Source organism: Pseudochaenichthys georgianus, chromosome 12 (assembly GCF_902827115.2).
Source record: "Pseudochaenichthys georgianus chromosome 12, fPseGeo1.2, whole genome shotgun sequence".
In the NCBI taxonomy this organism is placed as follows: domain Eukaryota; kingdom Metazoa; phylum Chordata; class Actinopteri; order Perciformes; family Channichthyidae; genus Pseudochaenichthys; species Pseudochaenichthys georgianus.
The window spans coordinates 22,312,774-22,335,176 of record NC_047514.1 but is presented as its reverse complement, the minus strand read 5'-3'; the positions used below and the strand labels follow the sequence as shown (position 1 = coordinate 22,335,176).

The 22,403-nt window shown below is 40.7% G+C and overlaps 1 protein-coding gene across 3 annotated transcripts in view; it reads right to left on the bottom strand.

Annotated features, from left to right (window-relative positions):
* Nucleotides 1-21,594, bottom strand: part of LOC117455746 (tenascin-like) — a 30,330-nt gene extending 8,736 nt beyond the window's left edge. For 2 of the 3 annotated variants that reach the window (XM_071205035.1, XM_034095290.1), the window contains exons 1-9: nucleotides 13,545-14,080; nucleotides 11,533-12,846; nucleotides 10,956-11,219; nucleotides 10,750-10,865; nucleotides 9,456-9,609; nucleotides 7,921-8,190; nucleotides 5,691-5,876; nucleotides 5,509-5,598; nucleotides 5,075-5,338 (exon numbers count right to left, since the gene is read on the bottom strand). In XM_071205035.1, the coding sequence (XP_071061136.1) occupies nucleotides 5,075-5,338; nucleotides 5,509-5,598; nucleotides 5,691-5,876; nucleotides 7,921-8,190; nucleotides 9,456-9,609; nucleotides 10,750-10,865; nucleotides 10,956-11,219; nucleotides 11,533-12,846; nucleotides 13,545-14,007 (3,121 nt within the window). In that variant the 5' untranslated portion in view covers nucleotides 14,008-14,080. Of the gene's footprint in view, nucleotides 1-102; nucleotides 376-539; nucleotides 813-2,128; nucleotides 2,405-3,052; nucleotides 3,479-4,386; nucleotides 4,780-5,074; nucleotides 5,339-5,508; nucleotides 5,599-5,690; nucleotides 5,877-7,920; nucleotides 8,191-9,455; nucleotides 9,610-10,749; nucleotides 10,866-10,955; nucleotides 11,220-11,532; nucleotides 12,847-13,544; nucleotides 14,090-21,467 lie in introns of those variants that run through there. The other variant, XM_034095289.1, reaches the window with a different exon arrangement.
* Between the last annotated feature and the right edge of the window lie 809 nt (nucleotides 21,595-22,403).

Genomic DNA, 22,403 nt, shown 5'->3' with positions numbered 1-22,403 from the left:
TTTTGATTTCCCTGTTTGGATCACACATTGGCAATAAAGTTGACTTTTACAATATCGTCCAACAAAAGTAGTTATCATGACAGGCCTACATGTGAGGGGTACCTGTTGTAGCTACTTCAAACAGGGGCTGTGTGTTCTGGCCACCAGCGCTGGCGTACAGTTTTATGTCGTAGCTTGTGCTGGCTTTGAGCCCGGCCATGACTGTGGAGTGCACGTCTCTGGGCAGAGCGCGCCCCATTGCCTGCGAGGGCAAAGCAGACTCTCTGACTTCTACTATAAAGTTATCAAAAGCCTTCTCTCCTGTCCGCCACGACAGAGAAAATCTGTCTGAGGTAATGTTTGAAACAACTAGCCTGGACAAATCAGGCTCTTCAGCTACAAGGGGAGAGAAAAATATAAGATATATTCATTTATTGACATAGAAAGCATGTTTGAGTCTATATTAAAGCAGGCCCAACTCAACTTTAAAGTGCAAATAAGAATATTTAAAAACTAATAATATTGAACCCTTTCCTTTGTAATAAAATAAATCAAAATACCTGTTGATGCAACAATACTGACAGCACTTGTTCGGGATCCCTTGTATGTCCCATAGAAGTAGGCTACATAGTCAGTGGTGGGCCTGAGCCCTTTGACATCATGGGACTTTGCATTGTGGGAAATGTTATATTCCTTTGGCTCCGTTAGCCAATCAGAATCAATTATCTCCAGGATATAACCATCAAATTTGCCATCAGTGCCGTTCCAGGAGATTGAAAAGCTCTCTGATGTTAAATTAGAGATATAAAGCTCTCCAAGCACTGGTAGATGCACTAAAGAGAGAAATCATTATTAGTTTTTCATTTTGTTTTGCAATATTTTTGCAGAATACATTCAGATTCAAGTAGGAAATGGTTGGTTTGATAGAATTGTGTATAGCGTTACAGACAACTCACCACCCTCCAAGTTGTTATTCCTGAAGCTTAAAAGATGAAATACATGCTTTTATTCTGCCATCAACATTAACTTAGGAGCTTGAATTTGAATCAGTTACGCCTATTGCTTTTATTGAAAAACTGATAATAGAAACATTTAATGGCAAAGGGAAACTAGCTGAAGATTACTGAAGTTTAAAAGTGTTGATCAAAAATTGAAAATATGGCGAAGGAAGAAATTGAATAGTATAAATTAAAAATAATTTGTCATGCATGTACAGGGAGGTCTGATCATGCAGCTGATGTCCTAACATTATGAACAAGACAAATTCTGCATAATGTTGCACCAGAGCAATTCAAAGAGGACAGCTACACTTTTTCTTTTCCATGCAGTCACAAATCAGTCAGTTGCTTTGCAAACATGCAGCAGATAAAATAGCCCATCTTTAGATGTAAAACAATGTGGCATTACTGTTAACCTCACATTATATTATTAGCTTTTTACCTTAATACCGGTCTTGATTAAGATTGAATTATTTGCCACCTAGTAGTTCAAAAGGAAATAAGGATATTTACTTTGACGTTCTGCATCAAACTCTACAAACTATTTCACAAAGACTAAATGAACTCACTAAAATGCACGTGCACATACATGAGCAAATGATCCCTCAAGGTTAATCAATTATACACTGACTGAGTGTTGATGGGATGAAATGAGATGGTCACGCTGTCATGGTGTGACAGGCGTGTGGTGGTGAAAGTTATTGCTTTTGCTTTTGCAATCATTGCAGCACATCAGCGTCAAACCTCACCACAATGCAGGGGATGGTAGAGGGAGTGGGGGAGGGGGCTTCATGCACTTTTGTAACTGGGATGGAGGGAGCCGTTCGGGGTAAGGGCGAACATTTGAGGGGCGTTTGCTTTGCTCAGTGATGCGGCATGGGTCCATCACCCTGCCCTCTCCCAGCTAGACAGAAACAGTGGCTGGAGGGTAAAGAATGGTTCACGGCATGTTGGTTAAGATGACAAAAACACAGAATTAGGTTATTAGGTTGTTCTGATTTCATGCAGCGAGGTGTGGATGGTCCACAGAGGTTCTAGTGTCAGTGTATGCTTCACAGACTAAAATAGAAAGTTAAAACCCAGAAAAAGGAAAGAGTGGAAGTTAAAGAGTTAAAGGACAAAAACACTGCAACGCTGCAAGTTGCAGGTACCTGTGGTGGCTTCAGTGTACACGGGTTCCAGGAAGGAGCCCTGATACATCCCAAACAGGCCAACCATGTAGCTGGTGTTGGGGTTGAGTCCGGAGAGGCCCAGGCTGAAAGCGTCTCCGGACAGACTGAGGTTCTGGCTCTCTTCGAAATTATCCAAGTTTGTTACCTCAATGACAAAGCTTTCAAATTCCCCCCCCATGGGGCTCCAGGACGCAGTGAAGCCGTCCCATGTAATGTCAGAGATGGTGAGGTTCCCCACCATGGGCTCCAGCTCCTCTGCTAGATAGACAGATCAGAGCGGGTCAACGGAATGGCATTGGATTGTAAATCTCTCAAAAAGCTTTTAAAGGCACATTTTTATCAGGCCACTGATATATAAAACAAGTGTTTTAGATTTTAGGAAGTCAAACTAAAACAGAAACAAAGTTGAAAAATCACCAGAAAAAAGTTATAATATTTTTTTACTTTAAACATTTTCGCAATTTTCTTAAAATATTATGCATTTCATCTAGAAATAATAACTTATTCTCAAAACATTTTGACTTTCATTTTTAAATATGGTGTCATTCTTTTCTAAAAAATATCTATCTAACTATCTTCCTGAAATAAAATGTTTTCCCTAAAAATATCAGGACTTTGATCTTAAAAGTTTAAGACTTTATTATTATTTAAATGTAAGGGATTTTTCTGGAAATATGAATCCAAATCTTGCTCGTTTTTTTTGTGGCCCCAATACTCCGCCATGAAAAAAGTAAAGCAAAGGAATGTAAGGGAAAAAAGATGAATGTATTTTACAATAAAACAGCAACAGTTTGTGTAATCATCCTGAAATATGAGAACATAAAAAGTCAATGGATGGGATGATGATGATGATGATGGGTGGTGGTAAATGCCTACAAAAGAAGAAATATTAGCTCCATGTACCTGTAGTAGCAAAAACTGTGAGAGGTAAAGACCGCTTCCCTTCCACCAGCCCTTGAACTGTAATATTATATTTTGTGGAGGGGGACAATCCCTCTATTTCAGCCTTTCTCACACCTCCTGGAAGTGTGGTTACATGAGCCTCTGTTGGCCCTGATGGAGCACTGAGCTCCACCAAAAAGCTTTCAAAAGCCTCGTCAGGCGCCGACCACGCCAGGCTTAAGCCGCTGGAAGACACATTGACTGTGAGGTGTCCCAATACTTCCAGGATGGAGCTCTCAGGCTCAGCCCCAGAACTCATCACTTCAGTATCAGAAGTGTTTAGGGGACGGAGGGGATCTGGGTTTCGAACTGCTTCAGTATCCAGAGCAGTTGTTGGAGCATCTTTCACGCTCATCATAAGAACATCTGGAGAGGTAGGTTTGGGTGCTACAGTGAATAAAAGCAGGTTAAAGAATGAATATGTTACCGGCTTTGCTGAAAGAAAATCTGTGAAAAAGAATACAAGTTATTGTAGTATTCATATTATTCCGCTTGAAGCTACGTCCTTAATTTACATTAGTTGTGAAGATGTTGTGGTTTAATCCGTGTTTTACCAGGCCCACAGTTTATCATCAAGCATCAGCTAAGAAATTAATAGCACTTGGGTCAGTGCAATTAATTTTTGAAGCATCCGAGTAGTCCATCAGAGTGGAAGTACAAAGTTGACTTCAAATATGTTGTAAAGCCATGCATAGACTTTTTTCTGCTGCTTTCTTGCTGCTGTCCAAAAGAATAACTGGTCCGAGTCACTTGATTGACATGCGAGTGACGTACTGTGTCATCTTCGGAGACTGCTCTTGTTATTGCGATTGAAGGCGATACATGATGCAGATGGACTTAGCTTTCAAAGAGCAATGGTTGCATTTCAAAGCTCAAATGCAGGAAGAAATTGGGACAGATAGAGTATTAAAAACCCCTTGTATCTGAAGGTGTCAATGGCTCAGGGAGGACATAACGCCCACCAATTCCCAGTGTTCATTTCTTCTTGTATTTAAATGTTTGGCAGCAACCTTAAGCTGCAGTATTGAAAACTCATGAGATGATAAGTGTTAAGATAATATCATCTATGTTGGGTTTGTCTTCATACTGTCTCGTGCCAACGATTATACCGAGGACGGTTGCTCTGACAAAATGAAATCTTCTTGCTGAGAATCTAACATAATGAGAAACCAGCATGCAAGTCATATGGCTATTCGGATGCAAGCAACTATTCAAACGAACATTTTGCACTAAAAGGAGACAGTTTCAAACAGGATCAAATGTCCCCTATAAACTAAAAGTAAAGCGTATAATACCTGTGACTGCAACAGCTTCAAGTAGCGAAGATCTTTGGCTATTGATATTTCCATAAAGTTTCATTTGATATTCTTTCGATGCATTCAGTCCCTGGATTCTAAAGCCAGTGGCATCTCCGGGAAGTTGGACTTCTCTCACATCCCATAACCGCTGAGTGTCTTTATATTCTACTGCCAAACTATCGTAGACACTATGAGCCTTCAGTTCCCAAGAGAGGTCAAATCCGTCAGGCGTGATGCCCGAGACAGTCAACTTCCCATGCTCCTCCTCGGGCTCCGTCTCAACTGAAAACTGGGACTCTAAATGCACAAAGCTAATGACATTGTCCTCCGAGCCTGGAGGAGTCGTTAGATCATGGTCGTCTGAGTCTGCTAAATAAAATGTGAAAGTGGCTACAAGGGGGGGGGGGGGGAAAGGCACAAATCCAGACTGCGTTATTTTTGGTGCACTTAAATATCATTTCTGGTGTTTTACTTGGTAGTTAAATCATCAAATCTGTTAATGTTTAGCTTATTTTAAGCATATAAATATACCAATAAAATACTGAGTGACTTACAATTGAGATTATAAACATGAATGAAAAATGAACAGAAAAATAAACTGGTTTTGCACAAATAAATTGGTATCATTCCTCTTTGAAAACGTTTTGTTCAAGATGGTATGGCGGTAACAATGCTCCCTGCCCACCTGTGGTTGCAGACAATGTGACCGGTGTGCTCCTCTTGAGCCCCCTCTCAGCAGCTAAAGTGACGGTGTAGCTCATTCCAGGAATCAGGTTGTACAAGACATGGCTGGTCTCAGTGGGCGGGATCTCCACCTCCTCCACCTCTCCATCCCTGGAGACGTACACCAGTCTGTAGGCACCGACCTTGGCCTGAGGTTTCTGCCAGCTCAGCGTGAGCGAGGTCTCTGTTGACTCCAGTTCTGTGAAATCTCTGGGAGGATCGATATCTAAAACAAGAAAGTGTCAAAAACCTCTGATGGTAAATCTTTCTCACTTCTGCAGCATGGAAGTGAGAAAGTTTCATTTCATCACCCAATTTGTATCAACAAACATGGTTGTCTGTGTATTGATGAAGGGGTGTGAAGAAGGACCGTTTGGACAGCGGCTCTTTCCTCACCAGTTGCTGCATTTGTAGTAGCAGGGAAGCTTTCTCTGTCCTTCTTCACCGCCGTCACACCGATCCCATACTCCGTCCCTGGCTTCAGCCCTGCCACACAGAGGGACGGGAGGACATTACTGACCAGGTGGTATGACTAACACAAGTCATATGTGGTTGTGTTTATTGTATGTGACCCTCACCAGTGATGGTAGCTTTTGTGGTGTCTCCTGGCCCTCGAGGAAACAGTTCCTCCCCATGAGTGGCTCCGGAGAGGGGAGTGTATTTCACCAGATAGTTGCCAACATCAGCTTGACTGTTGGTCCACTGCAGGGTGATGCTCTCGTCTGTCTGTGCCACGGCCTTCAGGTCCTTGGGCGCATCCAGGGCTGATAAACGTAAATACATGTACAAGCATATTAGAAGAATCCACCTTATGATCCTAAACTTAAGATTTATTAGACATTTACTTTATTATCTTGGCAAATATTGGAAATTAGGCCAATCCAATTGCAGTGTAAACACTGATGTGCACATTTCAAATCATTAGACATGGATATACATTCTGTACAATATATCCACGGACTAGCATGTGCTATTCTATATTTGTTATATTTCCAACCCACCTAGTGTCAGCAGAATGTATTAAAAATAATGATTACAAAAAAATAAATTAAAATATATATAAAATATATTTTAATATCATGTTTAATCATCTGATTCATCTGTACATTGCTGTTTTAGTCTGTGTTCTTCTAATTAGTGTCTACAGTGTGTGCCATGTGGGACAAAACCCAATCCTGCCCCTCCCTCTCACTGTCTAAGTGAATGGTGACTGTAAAAACTACACTGCGCATGCTCAGAGTGTTGTGGAAATATTTTCCAAGGCCCATAACTTTGACCCAGTTGATCAGTTCATGCTGTCCTGACTGAGCACACGCACCTCGTAACCTTGGCTGCTGTGCTCTCAGTGTTCTGTCGCCCTGTTCCTGCCTGTTGGCGTCAGCTGATAGAGGTGTTATGATTCTATCTTGTTATGCAGCATGTTGATGATGCTCTCAGAACTAGCTAAGTACAGGGGTCTGAGGTAGAGTTCTTTAGAATTGACGTGGCAATCCACCCGTGCAGTCTGACCGTGACTGCTGTGACTTGTGATGTGAATCCTCCGGCCGTAACTCCAAATAAACCTCCAGTGGGATAATATCCACATGTCTACCCTACTTTTATAATCATAAATCTATCGATTAGATTAGATCTAATCTATCGATTATATTTATGATAGACTTTTGAAACTAGGACTTTTACAAAAAAGTAATAGAGATTTTTGTCCAGAAGGACAGATAGGCAATGGACTTCATCTTCAAGTCAAGGTAAGACCACAATTATATTAAAAATGGGATCTTACTAAGAGAGAACAATTCAATATGTAAATGATACAATTACATTTTTTGGGTACCCTTTTGTTGAACTGTCTGTTTAAAATTAATCGAAGCATCAGACTAAAAAAGCTTTTGAAAATAATATTATATTTTGATTTAGGTCAAAATATAATATTTGTAAACCTGAAGAGTCTGTGCCAGTGCCTCACCAGCCACGAACCTCACTGCACGTCTCTGCAGAAGCTTATATATATCTAAGTTTATTGTGCCCCACCACTTTTGTACATATAAAAACGGCACTGGTTATAACGATGGTTATAACTTAAAACAGCCTGTGACTGTATTTTTAGACAAATGTATGAAACAAGAGGACATTTTGCATTCATTATTATTCATCTACAATCTCTATGTATTACATTAATGCACACAATATCTTTTTTTTTTATTACTGCCAAATTGTATTTTATTCCATTCTATTTCTATGTAAATATTGTTATATTTCACTATATTTTGTATTATTTTTAATATTTTGTAATGTTATTATAGTTTTCTTAAAATGTTTTTTTTTTTACTTTTATGTATGCACCATGACATCAAGTCAAATTCCTCGTACATGTCAACCTACCTGGTAATAAACCTGATTCGGATACATTTTGTTCTGTAGTGTATTTAGGTCTAAATAACATGGTATGTGGAAATTATTCAAAATACACATCTGGTAATAAAGGAACATGTCATCCAGGGTAGCAGTGTAGCTCAAATATGTTATTTCTAATAGTTTTCCAACAACAACAACAACAACAACAACAACAACAACAACAACAACAACAACAACTGAGCTCTATGGCACAGAGGAGGTAGGTATAAATTATTATTTGATACACACACAATACTTAAGTCGGATAAATGTGTAGTTTTGGTATTTTTCTGGGATTTGTTGACAAACAAAAACATAGCCTTGTATTGTGTCATGCAAATCACACAAGCAAATACTGTACGTGCAGCTTAAGAATGAAAGAAGATTTAAATCTGCAGTGACTGATCATAAGCCTACCTGTAGTGAACGTGGCGATGACAGGGTCACTGGAGACGTCTCTGCGCCTGGAGATGAGCGACACGGTGTACTCGGTGTCTGGCTTCAGGCTGTCAATGCTGTACTGAGTCTCCGGGATGGAAACCTCCACTATGGCTTCTTGTGAAGGCTCAGAGCTAGGCCTGTAGGCCAAGGTGAGTCTGTCCATCGGAGCCACCGGCAGAGACCAGCTGACCAGAGCAGAGGAGTCCGTCACGTCCTTCACCTCCACCTGCCGGGGGCCTTCAATCTCTGGGGAGGGATTCAGGTGAGAGAGAAAAGGGAGAGGGGAAAGGATGCATGAGAAATGTTTGATTCATTATGAAACTTACAATTAAGTAAGAATTCGGTTGACAGTCCTTAAAAGATGTCATACATATATCTGCAATGTGCAGAATAAATCATTTCTAGCACTAAAAGGGAACCATAATATTTAAGATATATGTATTTACCGATATTTCAGTAAACAGTTAAAAAAGGTTTTTAACTTTACATTTGCTGATGAAAATTAATAAAGACAACTGTAAGAGTGGAGTAGGTCTATTTGCCAGCAAGCAAATACGCTTATTTCCCAAATGATGCAGTCTTTTATTTTATTGGTATCAAGCAGATAAGGGTCTGCAAAGTTGTTCTCAGCAAAGATTGAATACGTCTCTGTCGGAATGTGTTAACTGCCAATAGTACAATTCAAAAACAATCAAGACAAAATCTCTTACATTGGTGTGAGATCAATATTAAACGCAAACATTATCACTCCTGACATGGTATTTTGAGCCTTTACAAATAAAAGATCTCTCATAAGCCTGAACTTGGCTCTCTTATAAGATGAAGCAATAAGTTGGATCAACCTGGGAAAAGGCTTTAATGAAATATAATGTGCTTCCTTTTCAGTCTGGCTTTATGTTTACTGCCTGACACATTTCCTGTGTTAACATGTGGGGGCGGTATCTATTATTCATTTATGGGGGCTGTGTCTAGTTTCAGCCAAGACATATATATGACATCAGAAATGAAACGGCGTGTTACCCAAAGAGCAAAAACACACCAACGTCTACACTAAATGGCTTTTCCATGCACAATGAAAGTTGTTTGGCCTGGCGCGACATATCGATTGCATACTTAAAGCGTTTAAAAAACCTAATGTATGGAGTAACACAGCTATAAAACTTCACCAAGCAGAGGACAAGAGCTGAAAGCAAGATTTAGTGAAAATGAAAAATCATGCGAGGCTGACATTTAACTTGTCCGAGTTATTACTCTTAAGCTCAAATCTGTACGATGGATGGACGGAGAGCCAGAGGGGATTTCCTGTTATGACTCTTCTTTTCATTATGGAATTTCCCTCTTTGACATTAATGTATTTTTTTAGCTCTGTGCTCGAGGAAAGGGAAGGTTTTTTTAGTACCGAATTGCTAAAACTTTGATTTAGGTAGAAACGGCATGATTTTGAACATCTAATCTCACCTGTTTACTCTTAATAATGCAAACATAAATTAAGTTTACAGCCACCAACTCACTGGTCATGACTTTTTCAATTGTTTGGGGTCCTCTTGTGTTGTTCTTGATGATGTTAACAGAGACTTCATACTCCTGTCCCGGTCCAAGTCCTGACTGGATGAACTGGTTTTGATCAGGTGGAAGGGGGCTCACGATTTTTCCATTTTCTTCTTTCTGCAAGGATACATAATGCACAAACGAATGTGAAACATCCGGTTCAGGACTAGCACATACTGGGAGAAAGACAGGTTAACGTGCACTCACTGCAGTCGGCTGAACGATTCTACAAGTCAAGTTTACATCCAGCAGGGCACTATCTAGAGTCATGGCATTTTTTGTTTGGAAAAACAGCTTTTATGCTGGCATTTCAAATTCAAAAAGTTAGGAAAGCGGTTTGGATCTTTATTGTCTACATCTAATCGAGGATACAAATAAATGCATTATTAAAAATGTATAATTATTTCCTTTAAGTTGATATGTATTTAAAAAAAAACATTGTGATGTGACAGTACATGCTGAGTAATGGTAGAGAAGACTTTCTCTGTGTGCATGCAGTTGAGTTCAAGGTGTATTCTTCAGCAGTGACAATTATATATTTTTATATTTTGAACATTTAAATTGAAACAGGGAGATTAGAGTTTTGTTAAATTAAAGTTTGGATTGAATTATTATTATTATTGTGTATTTGTTGTGAAAATGTGCAACTAATCAGCTTTTCTCAGAAGAAATCAACCTGGGGTAATATTTAATATTTAAATCTTAAGAGGCCACACTACCTGTTCTTGCGACTCATGTTTAAAGTTCCTTATTGTAACAATAAGTTAGAAATCAGGTAGAGAGCATACAAAAAAACAAAGCTGCATGCAGAAAAATTAGCACTGTTGGCACATCAATGCAAAACACATCAAGACGCTACACAGGAATGTGAAAGTACAGAGACGGGTTGTGTGGTAATCTACATCCCACAGCCTAATATCAAAATGAACATGGTCAGCAGAAGACATGCATATATAAAAATAGGTTAATACTCTGCAGCAGCTTCAACATGTGAAAAAGCTTCTGAATTATCAGCTGACACAGTAACTTATTCTCGAAGAATTACTGGCTGGGATTCTAAGCAGCAGATTTACTCCCAATTCTATGACATCCGGACTTGCCCTCTCTGAGGTTTTCCCCATATGTCAAAGCGATTTTAGCACTGGAATAAATCCATGTTTTGCGGGGCTTCCAATAAGCTTGAGGAGCTTTATCACATTTTCCCCTGTCACTTAATAAAATCCTGTGCAAGCCTTTAAAGGAGATAGGCAGACTGACCGTATTGCGGAAATAGATCTCCCAGCCATCAAAGGAGATGTCCACCTGGTCCCACATCACCTCCACAGAGCTCTCACTCACTGATTTGAATATTAAACCCTCTGGCTTTGGAAGCGCTGCAGGGATGAAAAAAATACATTATTTACTGATTATTGGTAGCTAGGATACATCTTCTTCTTTCTTTTTTACAATAAACTAGCATATACCTGTTGCCACCCGCGCACTGACGGGGATGCTCCTCTTGTTGCTTAGAACAGCGTAGACACTGATCAGATACTCGATGCCAGGCTCAAGCTCTTTGACGGTGGCAGCAGTTTTGTCTCCTGGCACAATGAACTCTTGTTGAAGACCACCAGTTCTGGTGGGCACATACGTCACAAGGTACTCTGTTACCAGCATCTCGTTTTCCCAGTTCAGGTCCACGGTGTCAGGGGTGACCTCGCCTAAAGTAAGGTCCTTCGGAGAAGACACTGGAGAAAAAGAACGAAAGGAGGGGGGTGTTTTCTTTGACAGTTTCTCACGCCCTCAATCCACCAAGCGGAGCTAATTCAAACACCAGCTGTGGTGTCAAGAACTGCCATAGATTGCGAACAAATGCAGACATTGACTATGAACACTATGTTCACTGAAATAGTTTATATCAAGAGTGGTGAGAGAAATTGGAGAAAGGGAGGAAGTGACATCACTTTAAATGAATAGTACATATACTTAACACATGGAAACGTTCAGGATTTGCGGATTGCCAAATATTTGTTGGTGTGTGAACTGAACATGGCTTCTTACCTTCTGAGCAGTCTTCTCCGATGTATCCCTCATCGCATACGCACTGTCCGTTCTCACAGCGGCCTTTGTCCTGGCAGTTGTTGGGGCAGCTAAGGTCTGCGCAGCTTTCCCCTTCATATCCAGCCTCACACGTGCACTTTCCATTGATACAGTGTCCCCTGTTGTTGCAGTCACCTGGGCAGGCGTGCACAGAGCAGTCGTCTCCTGAGTAGCCTTCCGGACAGATGCACTTGCCGTCGTCGCAGTAACCCCGGGCCAGGCAGTCGTTGGGACAAGCTTTCTGACCGCAGGCCTCCCCACTGAAGCCTTCATCGCAGACACACTGCCCATCGATGCATCGCCCGCGGTTCTGGCAATTGTTAGGGCAGCTAAGCTCAGCACAGTCCTCACCGGTGAAGCCTGAATGACACACACAGCGTCCCTTGATACACTCACCGCGGCCGTAGCAGTTTGAGGGGCAGGTCCTGATGCTGCAGTCCTCACCAGCAAAGCCCTCCTCGCACACACACTGGCCGTTCACACAGCGCCCCCTGTGCCGGCAGTCATTTGGACAGGAAAGCTCAGAGCAATCATCTCCCTGGAAACCAACATCGCAGTCACATTGCCCGTTTATGCACTGGCCTCTGTTGTTACAGTTGTTGAGGCATGCCAACTGGCTGCAGTCTGCGCCTTGATAGCCCACATCGCAGATACATATCCCGTTGAAGCACGTACCTCTGTCGTTACAGTCGTTCAGGCATATAACTCGAGAGCAGTCCTCTCCATTGAAGCCGGCAGCGCACACGCATTTGCCATCTACACAGTAACCATTACTGAGGCAGTTGTTGGGACAGGTGTGCTCTCCACAGTCCTCCCCGGTGAACCCCTCATTGCAGTAGCAGGTGCCATTCACGCAGCGTCCACGGTCATAGCAGGCTTTGGGGCAGATGAGTTCAGAGCAGTCAGGGCCAGTCCAGGGTTCATCACAAACGCAGTCTCCGTCTTCACAGCGGCCGCGGCCTTGGCAGTTGCTGAGGCACTTGGTTTGAGAGCAGTCTTCGCCGTAGTAACCATAGGAGCAGACACATTCACCTCCCACACACTGGCCGTATGTACCGCAGTCCACAGGGCAGTCGTCGAGTGCGCAGTCCTTTCCGGTGAATCCCTTGAAGCACACACACTTTCCGCCAACGCAGAGGCCCCGGTCCTGGCAGTCATTCGGACACTCGGGTTCAGAGCAGTTGGGTGGTTTCCAGCCCGGCTCACATATACAGCCACAGGTTTCAGTGCTGTAGTTCCCATGACCACTGCAGTAGGGTTTAGTTCCCAACTTACCTTTGATAAGAAAGTAGAAAGATTTCTTTTAACAAACGTTTTTTGGAATATCATCTCTTTTGTATTACAATTTTGAAATGTTTGAATACAACCAGCTTGTGAGCTTCTTTCAATAAAGCAATTGCTTATTCACTTTCCTGAGAATTAGCAAGTATCAAGAATATTGATACTGCTCTATGTACGTACTGCTTTCGATGAATTAAACATGTAAAAGGAAAAATAGAAAACAGTTTAAAAGGCAGGTTGTCGGCAGGATTACTTCTTTGACTCGTGCCATGTCCCTTATCTCCAGTGATTATGCTAAGCTAATCAGTGGCTGGCTCTAGCTGAGAGTGGCATCCATCTCCTCTCTAACTAAGAAACGGAATAAGAATAATAAATCAATCCTTTAAGATTGCATTAGTCAGAAAGGGTCCAAAGCTTATTTTAGCAAATATTATGGAAGAAGACATTAATTCATAGTCAGCATGAATGTCATGTCATTTAATCAAAAGGAAAAAAACATTCAACTGTAAAGAAGTATCACACTCCCCCATTGGACTCCAAGGAATTCCTCAACAGATGAATTGAACAGATGTGACATTTGGTATTCTTAGTTTAGCACTTTACAATGACATTTTTGGGAACAAAGGAATATTTGTACTGAACTGTCTAGAATCTACATACCAGACAAAGCATGAAAGACAAATGACTCCTACCTGTGACCTGTGAACTGCCGCAGTGATCTCTCAGTGTTGAAACTTCTCCCTCGAGCATTTCCAGTCGGCTTAGGAGCTCTTTCAGGCCGGGCATGTCGTCAGTACAGCCACAGGCCCGTCGTGGTATGTTGATACGGTGGGTGAAGACGATCTGGTTCTCCCCGTTGACTGTGTGCTCAGTCCCGGGAAGGCCTGAAACGACTGCTGCATTTGTAGGATGGAGGTCCGTACTCTCTGGAGCGTCCACATCCTCCGAGCACAGGGCACTGGCAGGAACATTGATGTTATAGACGTGGTTGAAAACGACAGGACGGTCCGCACTGGGCAGCGTGATGTTATGTCCTTTTTTAGGGGATTCCAGAGTCTGTCGTCGATGCCGGAGGATTTTCTTCACGAGCCCGGCATTTGATAAGCTGAGCAAAGCAGTCAGGAGGAGGCAGCCCAGAACACCTCGTGCACCCATGCTAGATGATGTGGGACGTTGATGTAAAAAAAAATCCGATTTAACTCTGACTAAAGGCCAATCCGCATTTAAGATGAAAGTTCTGGAAAACAGAAAGAAAGCATTTTATTACAGATGCATTTGTATTGGGATGTAGAGCTGCAACAATAGACCAATACTTCAAACTTCATTCAACCAATCAATTACTGTAGTTAACTAAAAGGTTTTTTTTATGAACCTAATATTCGGTCTGTTAACAGAATAGAACACCAGATTTTCCAATAATCTTTGGATAACTGAAACAGTTATAGGCCCCTGTAAATGTCATATTTTTCCTAATATTGTAATATAACAAATACAATCAAAGTATTTGGTTGAAATGCTCTCTCCTTACTGACTGATATGCAAATGCACATACAGTAGATGCAATGAGGCCACAAGCCAAAAAACCCATTCACCTAAAGCAGAACTTTAAAAGTAAAAATTTTACAGAATAATAAGTACATATGGTCAATGTTTAACTGTTTATTGATGTGTATATATGAGCCAACCTGACTGAGAAGCCATTTCACAGACTAACTCCAGTTTAAAGCAGATTTAAAAAAAAACGTGTATCATAAATCCTATTGCCAGGTTCTTGCCTATCATTGTTTTAAGCCCAGTGCTTTTGTAAAGCAATCTTTTGGTGTTAAAAAATAAACTCAGACAAACATGAAAAGGATCTGAGAATTGACCTGCCTGCAGTTTGCTAAACAATGGATTACTATGAAGTGTTTTTCCCACTGTTTTGGAGATTTAACTACATCTTTATAAATTCCACTTCAACGATGCAACAAACATAAACACATGTTTACTGGAACAAACAGCAGAGTCCAGTCAGAAGTACCAGAATCCCTTAACACTAATTAAACCAACTCCAGGCTAGCGTAGACCACACAAGTACGTGTGATTATTATTTACAGTTTGTGCAACATAAATAACCGAGTCACTGCACTCAACATAATACTACAAGCTACTGTAGGTAAAGGAGTCCAAACACGAGATAGTGAGTAATATCATCTTTGTTTGATTTTGCTACGGTAAACAAAGACACTGCTGCTTTGCAAATAGTCTTCACATTCGCAGAACTTTTAAAAAGGTCAACAGCAGACACAGCCCATATTCCATGTGTTCACACTTTCTCACCTGTGTTTTCTGGATTACCCAATGGAAATAGAGTGTTTGCAACACCAAGGACTGTACAGTTGTTCTGGCCCATCAATTTCTTTCACAATGCACATGTTCGAAAGTTTCAGCTGTTTTGCATGATACAGCATATATAACAAAATAGGCAACATATATCCCATGCACAGATCTCCTTTTCACCCACGATGACTTCATCAGCTGGACACCAAGAACGCTATCATTTGTGGGAGGCAAAACTAGAACTAATGACAGGCTGCTTGCTCAGCGTGGGAAAGCCTCTTCGGATTACTGAGTTTCCGGAAAACTTGAGTAAGAATACTGAAAATCAATAGAAAGCCCCACAGTGAGTGCAAATGACATAATGTATCTGTGCACAGGACTCTTCCTCACAGGATGTATGACCTCAGGTTCAAATGCACGTCTGTTGCTATGTCTGGGAAGCTGCAAACTATACCTCTATACATCGGGTATCATCTCTGTAAGTGATGCAGGATTTTGTCCAGATCTTTTGACTGGTGGCTGACAGAAGATTGCACATGCTCACAAATGATTTCCAGAAGGGAGTTGTTCAGGCAGTGATAGCTATGAAAAGACATGTGGAGCACCAGGATTTAGTTTCCCATGAAGACTTTTTGAAACTATATATTGAGACAAAGCTGAACCTTATCTTCCACGGGACAAAAGCAGATGTTCCACAGCGATTCAGCTTCAGTGCATCTCAATTATAACCATGACTGCAGTCACCTTTTCCTTACTACTTGGTTATTTCAACAAAGAACATATGTTATACTCAAGACACACAATCAAAACAGGTCATGGCACCCGCACATGAAAAAGCAACTTCATCAAATGCAAAAACACACAAGGAAGTCAAAGAGACACAAAAAAGCCTACATGAAACGAGTTTCTAAACAGGAAGAGAAGTAAGGAAACAAGTATAACCATAATAAGTCAAAACATGAGGGAAGAATATATGAAGTTGTTACAAGGAGAGAAGAAAGCTGTCTTTTTCCAAGAACCAAACATGCTTCATGATTTCGCAATTAGTCAAAAGATGAAAGAAATTGGACCCAAAATGTGCACAAACATACCCGCTGTTTAGCCTCCCACCGCTTTCAAAATGAAAACCCATGCCTTGACCCTGTGTCTACCTTTCACCCGAAACCTCAGGCTCTAAATATCCTCTACATCAGTGGTTCCCAACCTGGAGGGCGCCAAAGGTCGCAGGGGGGGCGCCAGGCCTCAGATGATTTGAGGCCAAATATCATGTTTAGACTTTTTTTTTTTTTTTACTTCAAGTTAGTAGCTATTATAGGCATAACAAGACAGAAATGTATAATTCTTTCTTTAATAGAAATGTTTCTTCTGCGCGTAAAGTGTCCAAACCTTTTCTGGATAAGCGCATTTTTAAAACATAGTCATTGTCCATGCCGGTTTCAGTTGGATTATTTGTCACAGTTGCTCCGATCAGATCGGTCTCCTCCATTTTTGTAGATTACTTTTGAATCCACATAAACACCTCGGCAAAATCCGGCTTACTTTGAGCATGTGTTTTAAACAGTTTAATCCCTTTGTGAATTGTTTCCACTTGCGCTGTCCTTTAATTTCTTCATACAGCGGGAATCCAAATGAATTAATCCTGAGTCCAATAACCATCAAAGTCACTCCAATAGTGCTCCTTAATTACGCTTTTATCCTCCTTTAACAAAATACTCCACATTCATCCAGTTTGTGATAGTAGTTATAGCATTTTTGAGACTTTTAAACTTTAATTACCGCTGTTGCCCCCCCCCCTTGTGTGTGGGGGGGGCGCAACTTCCAACAGGAGTCATTTGGGGGGGCTCTTGGGAAAAAAGGTTGGGAACCACTGCTCTACATTATCAGAACTTCAGTAGACTTCTGAGTGAGAAATTAGTCTCTTGTCTGTTTTACGATTAACGACTGAAAGGTGTGGGATTAATGGGCAGGCTGAGTCTGCTCTGTTTTCATCTTTGGTCCAAAATATGAAAAGTTATAAACAGGATGCAATACATTCTTCGGTTAGGAATTTATATTTTGTAAAAAGCACTTTAGGCAGCAGGAAATATCAGAGCAGAATGTGAGAGAAGTTGAGCAAAGGTTGCGGCCTAATGACCTACGGTCTTTGAATACAGCAAGTTGACAATACAATTTTTCGGGCTCCGGATATTCAGTAGTAATCAGCAGCGAATATTCGGCGCGCGTAGTAATCAGCAGCGAACCGCTTCAACACGTGTATTTCGGTGTATTCACGGCATTCATTTTGTTATTCTACAGTATTGTTGTTTTATAGTTATTTGTTAATGTAACCCAATTTGTGTTCTTTGAAATTGAAAGGGATATCGCATTGCGTTTGTTACTTTCGTTGAAGTTGTAATATGTCTTGTGTAATTTGGCTTGGCTTCCTATTTATGGACATGCTTTTATTTTGAAGGAGAGTTAGCGCTGTTGACAGGAAGTTGTTGTTGCATTGGAAACAACGTGACGAAGATTAACAGAGAAAAGTAATATCTACATATAAAGACGGAGAAAGTAAACAATAACGTTTATGGTTAAGTGTTAGCACCCCCCGAAGAGGCACAAGCTCTTACGTTGATATTGGAGATTTCAATAAATTCAATTTGAGAAAAAAAACAGGAAAACAAACAAAACGAATAACGAAATTGAAACCCCAATAGTACTCCAACGAACGAATATTCGGATATTCGGGTACAGCCCTAGTCGACAGTAGCAGTTTTATGCAGATCAGGAGTTCCATGACATCTGAATGATGTCATTTCCATTTTGGTTTGTTTTCATTTGACACGCAGCTCGATGCATTACCTGAGTCAAACGACACATATTTTTCCATTACCCTCAGTCCCTTTGAAGCCCTAATCAACACTATTTCCTTTCCTTCTCCTCTTGACATTTGACCTGACCTTTTGTTCTCCTCACCAGCATCTTTGCATGCCTTCACTGCCTAAGACACATATATAAAACTCAGCTTGGGTTTCACAAGTTCTCGCACATCTGGTAAGTGGTAGTATAAAAGACATGTTATGGCTGGTGTTGTAAATCTAAACACTTGGGCTGTCAATATGTTTTGCATCTGCCTCTAGAAAACGTTACAAGACACAGAGACTGATCATTTGCGGTCTTAGAGGTAAAGAAAGAATCCTTTGAGATCCTCGGTACTCTTTTTTCAGCTGAAGATGTTGTAAAGTATTACAAATATGATTTGTATACAAGAATGACTCGATATTGTAGCCAGAGTGCTTACAGTAAACAGCCAAGAATACATCGACCATGACTAAGGACATGTGAATTCTGGACATGGGAAGAAAATGTGGGTAAAAAAATTGAAATCAATTTAAACTGTTCACTAAGCTATAATCCAGAATTGGTGTAGCTTAAGTATCCTTCCCCCATGCTGGCAGCGGGATGGGAACTTTCACGCGTGGAAAAGAGAAACCGGGAATCTTGGCCCTGGTCTTAAGACATCTGTTTCTCTCAGTTAAAGAAAAGGAGCTACTTGTCCTGTTTCCACACAAACTGAAAGTGCCCCTGCATGCATCATTTGTCGTCTTTGATCATCTCTATCTGTGCAATTATTCAGTTAAGGGCTGATTTTAGTCTTTATTTCACATCAATAAGAGCAACACAAGTGCAGCATGTCTGGACACACTCATGGAAATCCTTTGCGGCTGATAAAGGAGTGTCATCATCGTGAATCTGCTTGTTTGTCCATCTGTGATAATTTACCGGTTCTTTTTTTTTGTAGGTAAAGTCTGATTCTCATAGCATCTGGAACAGCTGGAAATCCTCTTAAGAAAAGTTAATTGGACTAGTTGGTGTAGCCGGTAGAACAATAACAGAAGTTGCAACACCTCATTAGCAGATTGCACATTCCCCCACTGCTGCACAGATATCCTGAAGCGGTTCTTTAACAATAATAAACCTGAGCTTTATGTGTTCCCATCTGAGCCTGAAAAGGGTGCAGACTTCAGTTTCTATTTGCAATTATGGAGTCTCTTCTCAATCAACAAGAAAAAGCTTAAGAGGAGACACATTTGTATTCCTTTCATATGAGCAGTTCATACTTCCATACATGATGTATTGTGTGGAAGTTTGGGGGAACACATATAAAACAAATACACATCCTATCTTCATCCTGCAAAAAAGAGCCATACGAGTATAAAACTACGTACAGAGAACCAACAAATAAATTATTTATCAAACTAAAAACACTAAAACTACAAGACCTGATAAAACTATTCAAATTATGTTCAAAGCCGCAAATCAACAATTCCCTACCTTACAAATATCCAGGGACTTTTCACACGGAGAGAAAGCATGCACATGTTGAGAGGAAACTGCATTTTCAAAAACCACCCGTACGAACAAATGCCAACTGCATTGCATCTCATCAAAAGGTGCCAAAGCATGAATGGTTATGAACATGACCTGTAAAATCCCATTTGTTATTTTTTGTAATTGTAAAAGTAATTGCTTTCTGATTGTTTTGTAAAAAACAAACAAACAAATTAACAAGACAAACATGTCGCTGATGACGATGACCTAATATTTTATTTAAAAGGAAAATGTATGCTAAGGGGGTAAGACCAGAACAGTTTTTTTTATTTGAGATATTTTTTCCTTTTTTTATAAATTATGTTATAATTATTATTATGAGTGAGAAAAAAGAAAAAAAACAGAATATATATATATATTATATTATATAATATATTATTGTTTTATGTATTGTTTCTGACATGTTCAATAAATTGACACAAAAAAAAAAAAGCAGTAACGATTTACAGATCAATCGAAACTATAATTTTACGAGCAAAAATCCCAAATGTCTGCTGGCTCCAGCTTCTCTGGGATCATTTGCTGCTGTCTTAGTCATGTAGGCAACACACTATCTTTGGTTAGCTTGCACATTGCAGCATATCTTGGTGTGCTACAGCCACCTATTGAATGTGACACTATTGGTTGGATTATCCCAATAAAGGAGGTCCCTCTCATAGGAAAACAGACCCATAGCACTTCTGAAGGTCTAAAACTCCAAAGAGAACTGTTCATCTGCTGAAGAAATTATTAATTAAATATTCAATACAGAAAAAATAGTTTTCAGCCCTAGTCTATAGCTGTAATGCTAAACAAAAATAATAATACATACTGTAATTTGACATTTTGCAGCTCCAGTGTTGTTGTTTGTGAATGACCAAGAGAAAAAAAGCCAATATTAATCAGCCAGAAATTAAACTAATTACAAAACAGCCATCTGTGCACAGCCTCCCGCCCTAACCAACACACCTTTAGAGCACAGCAGCTACTAAACCAGCTGTCCCTGACAGAGGTTTGCTTCACACAGACACCTTCCTCACTGCAGCACAGACACATTAGCAGTAAAGCTGGAGTGAAGAGTTACCAATGGGACGATCATTTATAGATGTGCTGTGGGATCAAACAAGAAGCTCAGAGGAACTAAATGATTATAATCTTCCTCGGCTGAAATGCTCACGAGTGAAAACCACCATAAACCAGACTTGGATTTCAATTAAGCAGCGCTAATGGACTGAATGGATGAAGTACTTTTTTTCTCCCTGCCCACGTTGGCAAATCCTGCCACCAGTTTTTCCCTTTCATTTCATGGAATATGGAATAATGACACACAATGAAAACTAAATTGCATTGCAGAAAGTAATGTGATGAATCATCAGGCTGCACAAGCTACCCAGACAAAGGGATACTTGCACACACACACACACACACACACACACACACACACACACACACACACACACACACACACACACACGCACACACACACACACACACACACACACACACACCACACACGCACACACACACGCAGATGGACGTTTTTGTATTTTTAGCTTTTGGAATATTGATCAATAACCTCACAAAAACTTGACAGGATCATTTTTGGCATGAAGCGTGCTGGCTGCTGGCCCTTTCCTACTAAGACGATCAAAGCTTCCACATACTCCCTCAGCAGTCAGTTACAATGTCTGCTCCTGCACTGGCTGCTATGCGAGTCTGACGGGGGAAGAAGTTGCAGTACACACCAAGAATGTACCGCTAAGCTATAATCAAAGCCCTCTGGTGTAACCTGTGCTCGACCAGAATGTAATGCCAACAAAAAGGTATGCTACTACTATTTTTATAAAATATTACTTTTGAAAGGGAATTTATCTCAGAGAAGCAAAGAAAAGTCAGGAAAACTGCCCTTTTGTCACATGAAATTGCAAATGAAAGTATCTTCTTACCTGTGTTTCTGCAGTCTTCTTGACCCACGCCCGTGCAGGTAAGATGAGGCACACCTCAGGGTCTTCACAAATGCATTGAAGCCGAGATATATGATGCTTTGCTCTGTTGAGTCACTGCTCCGTCTCGCAGCTTGTTCAGCAAGGTGGCAGCTCTGTCAGTCAATCCTCCCTCAGCTTCCTTATCTTCCTCACAGCTCACACTGGAGCTCTTTTACTGACAGAGGGTGAGGGAGAATCACAGAGAGGGAGAGAGAGTGGGAGCAAATGGCTTTTAAAGTGTGAGGAGTAGTTTAGGTCAGACCCCCGTTGCTTAAACACCAACCCTTAAATAGTCGTAATTTTCCCTCCCTCCAAAGCCTTTCCTCTCCCTCTCCTGAACTAATGGATGCAGAGCCGGGCTGCTGCCTTTAAATGAGATGCCAGTGTTACTGGGAGCCATGACAGAGCAAGCAGTCTCTTGTGGTTGTGAAGGAAAATGAGTAAGGGAAACCGGGAATGAGAGGAATGTGAAGTCAGAAGACAGACAGTGGACAGACGGTTTTCTTTCACCATATTAACTCTGCAATAATGATTTATGATTTAGTCGTGCACAAATAAATACTAATTTTTGTTCAAATGTACTGAAATATGATACATTCAACGAAAGCCCTCTCCTCAATCATCTCTACTTATTTCCATACTTCATCAGCGTGAATCCGTCCCCAGCTCTGTCACCGTGATTCACAATACAGCAGCTGAAACCACATTTTTATTATGCATGCAAGCACTCCTAATTGAATAAATCTGTGGCACGCCCCCTGATTGAATAGTTCCAGTAATTATCTCGTGACGCTTTATTAAAAGTGACTTCAAAGTGTTGAAGTGGATGTTAAACAGTGAAGCCCATCTCTTCCTCCTTCAGTAAATGTTTCATTGCTCAGACACAGATATTTCTTG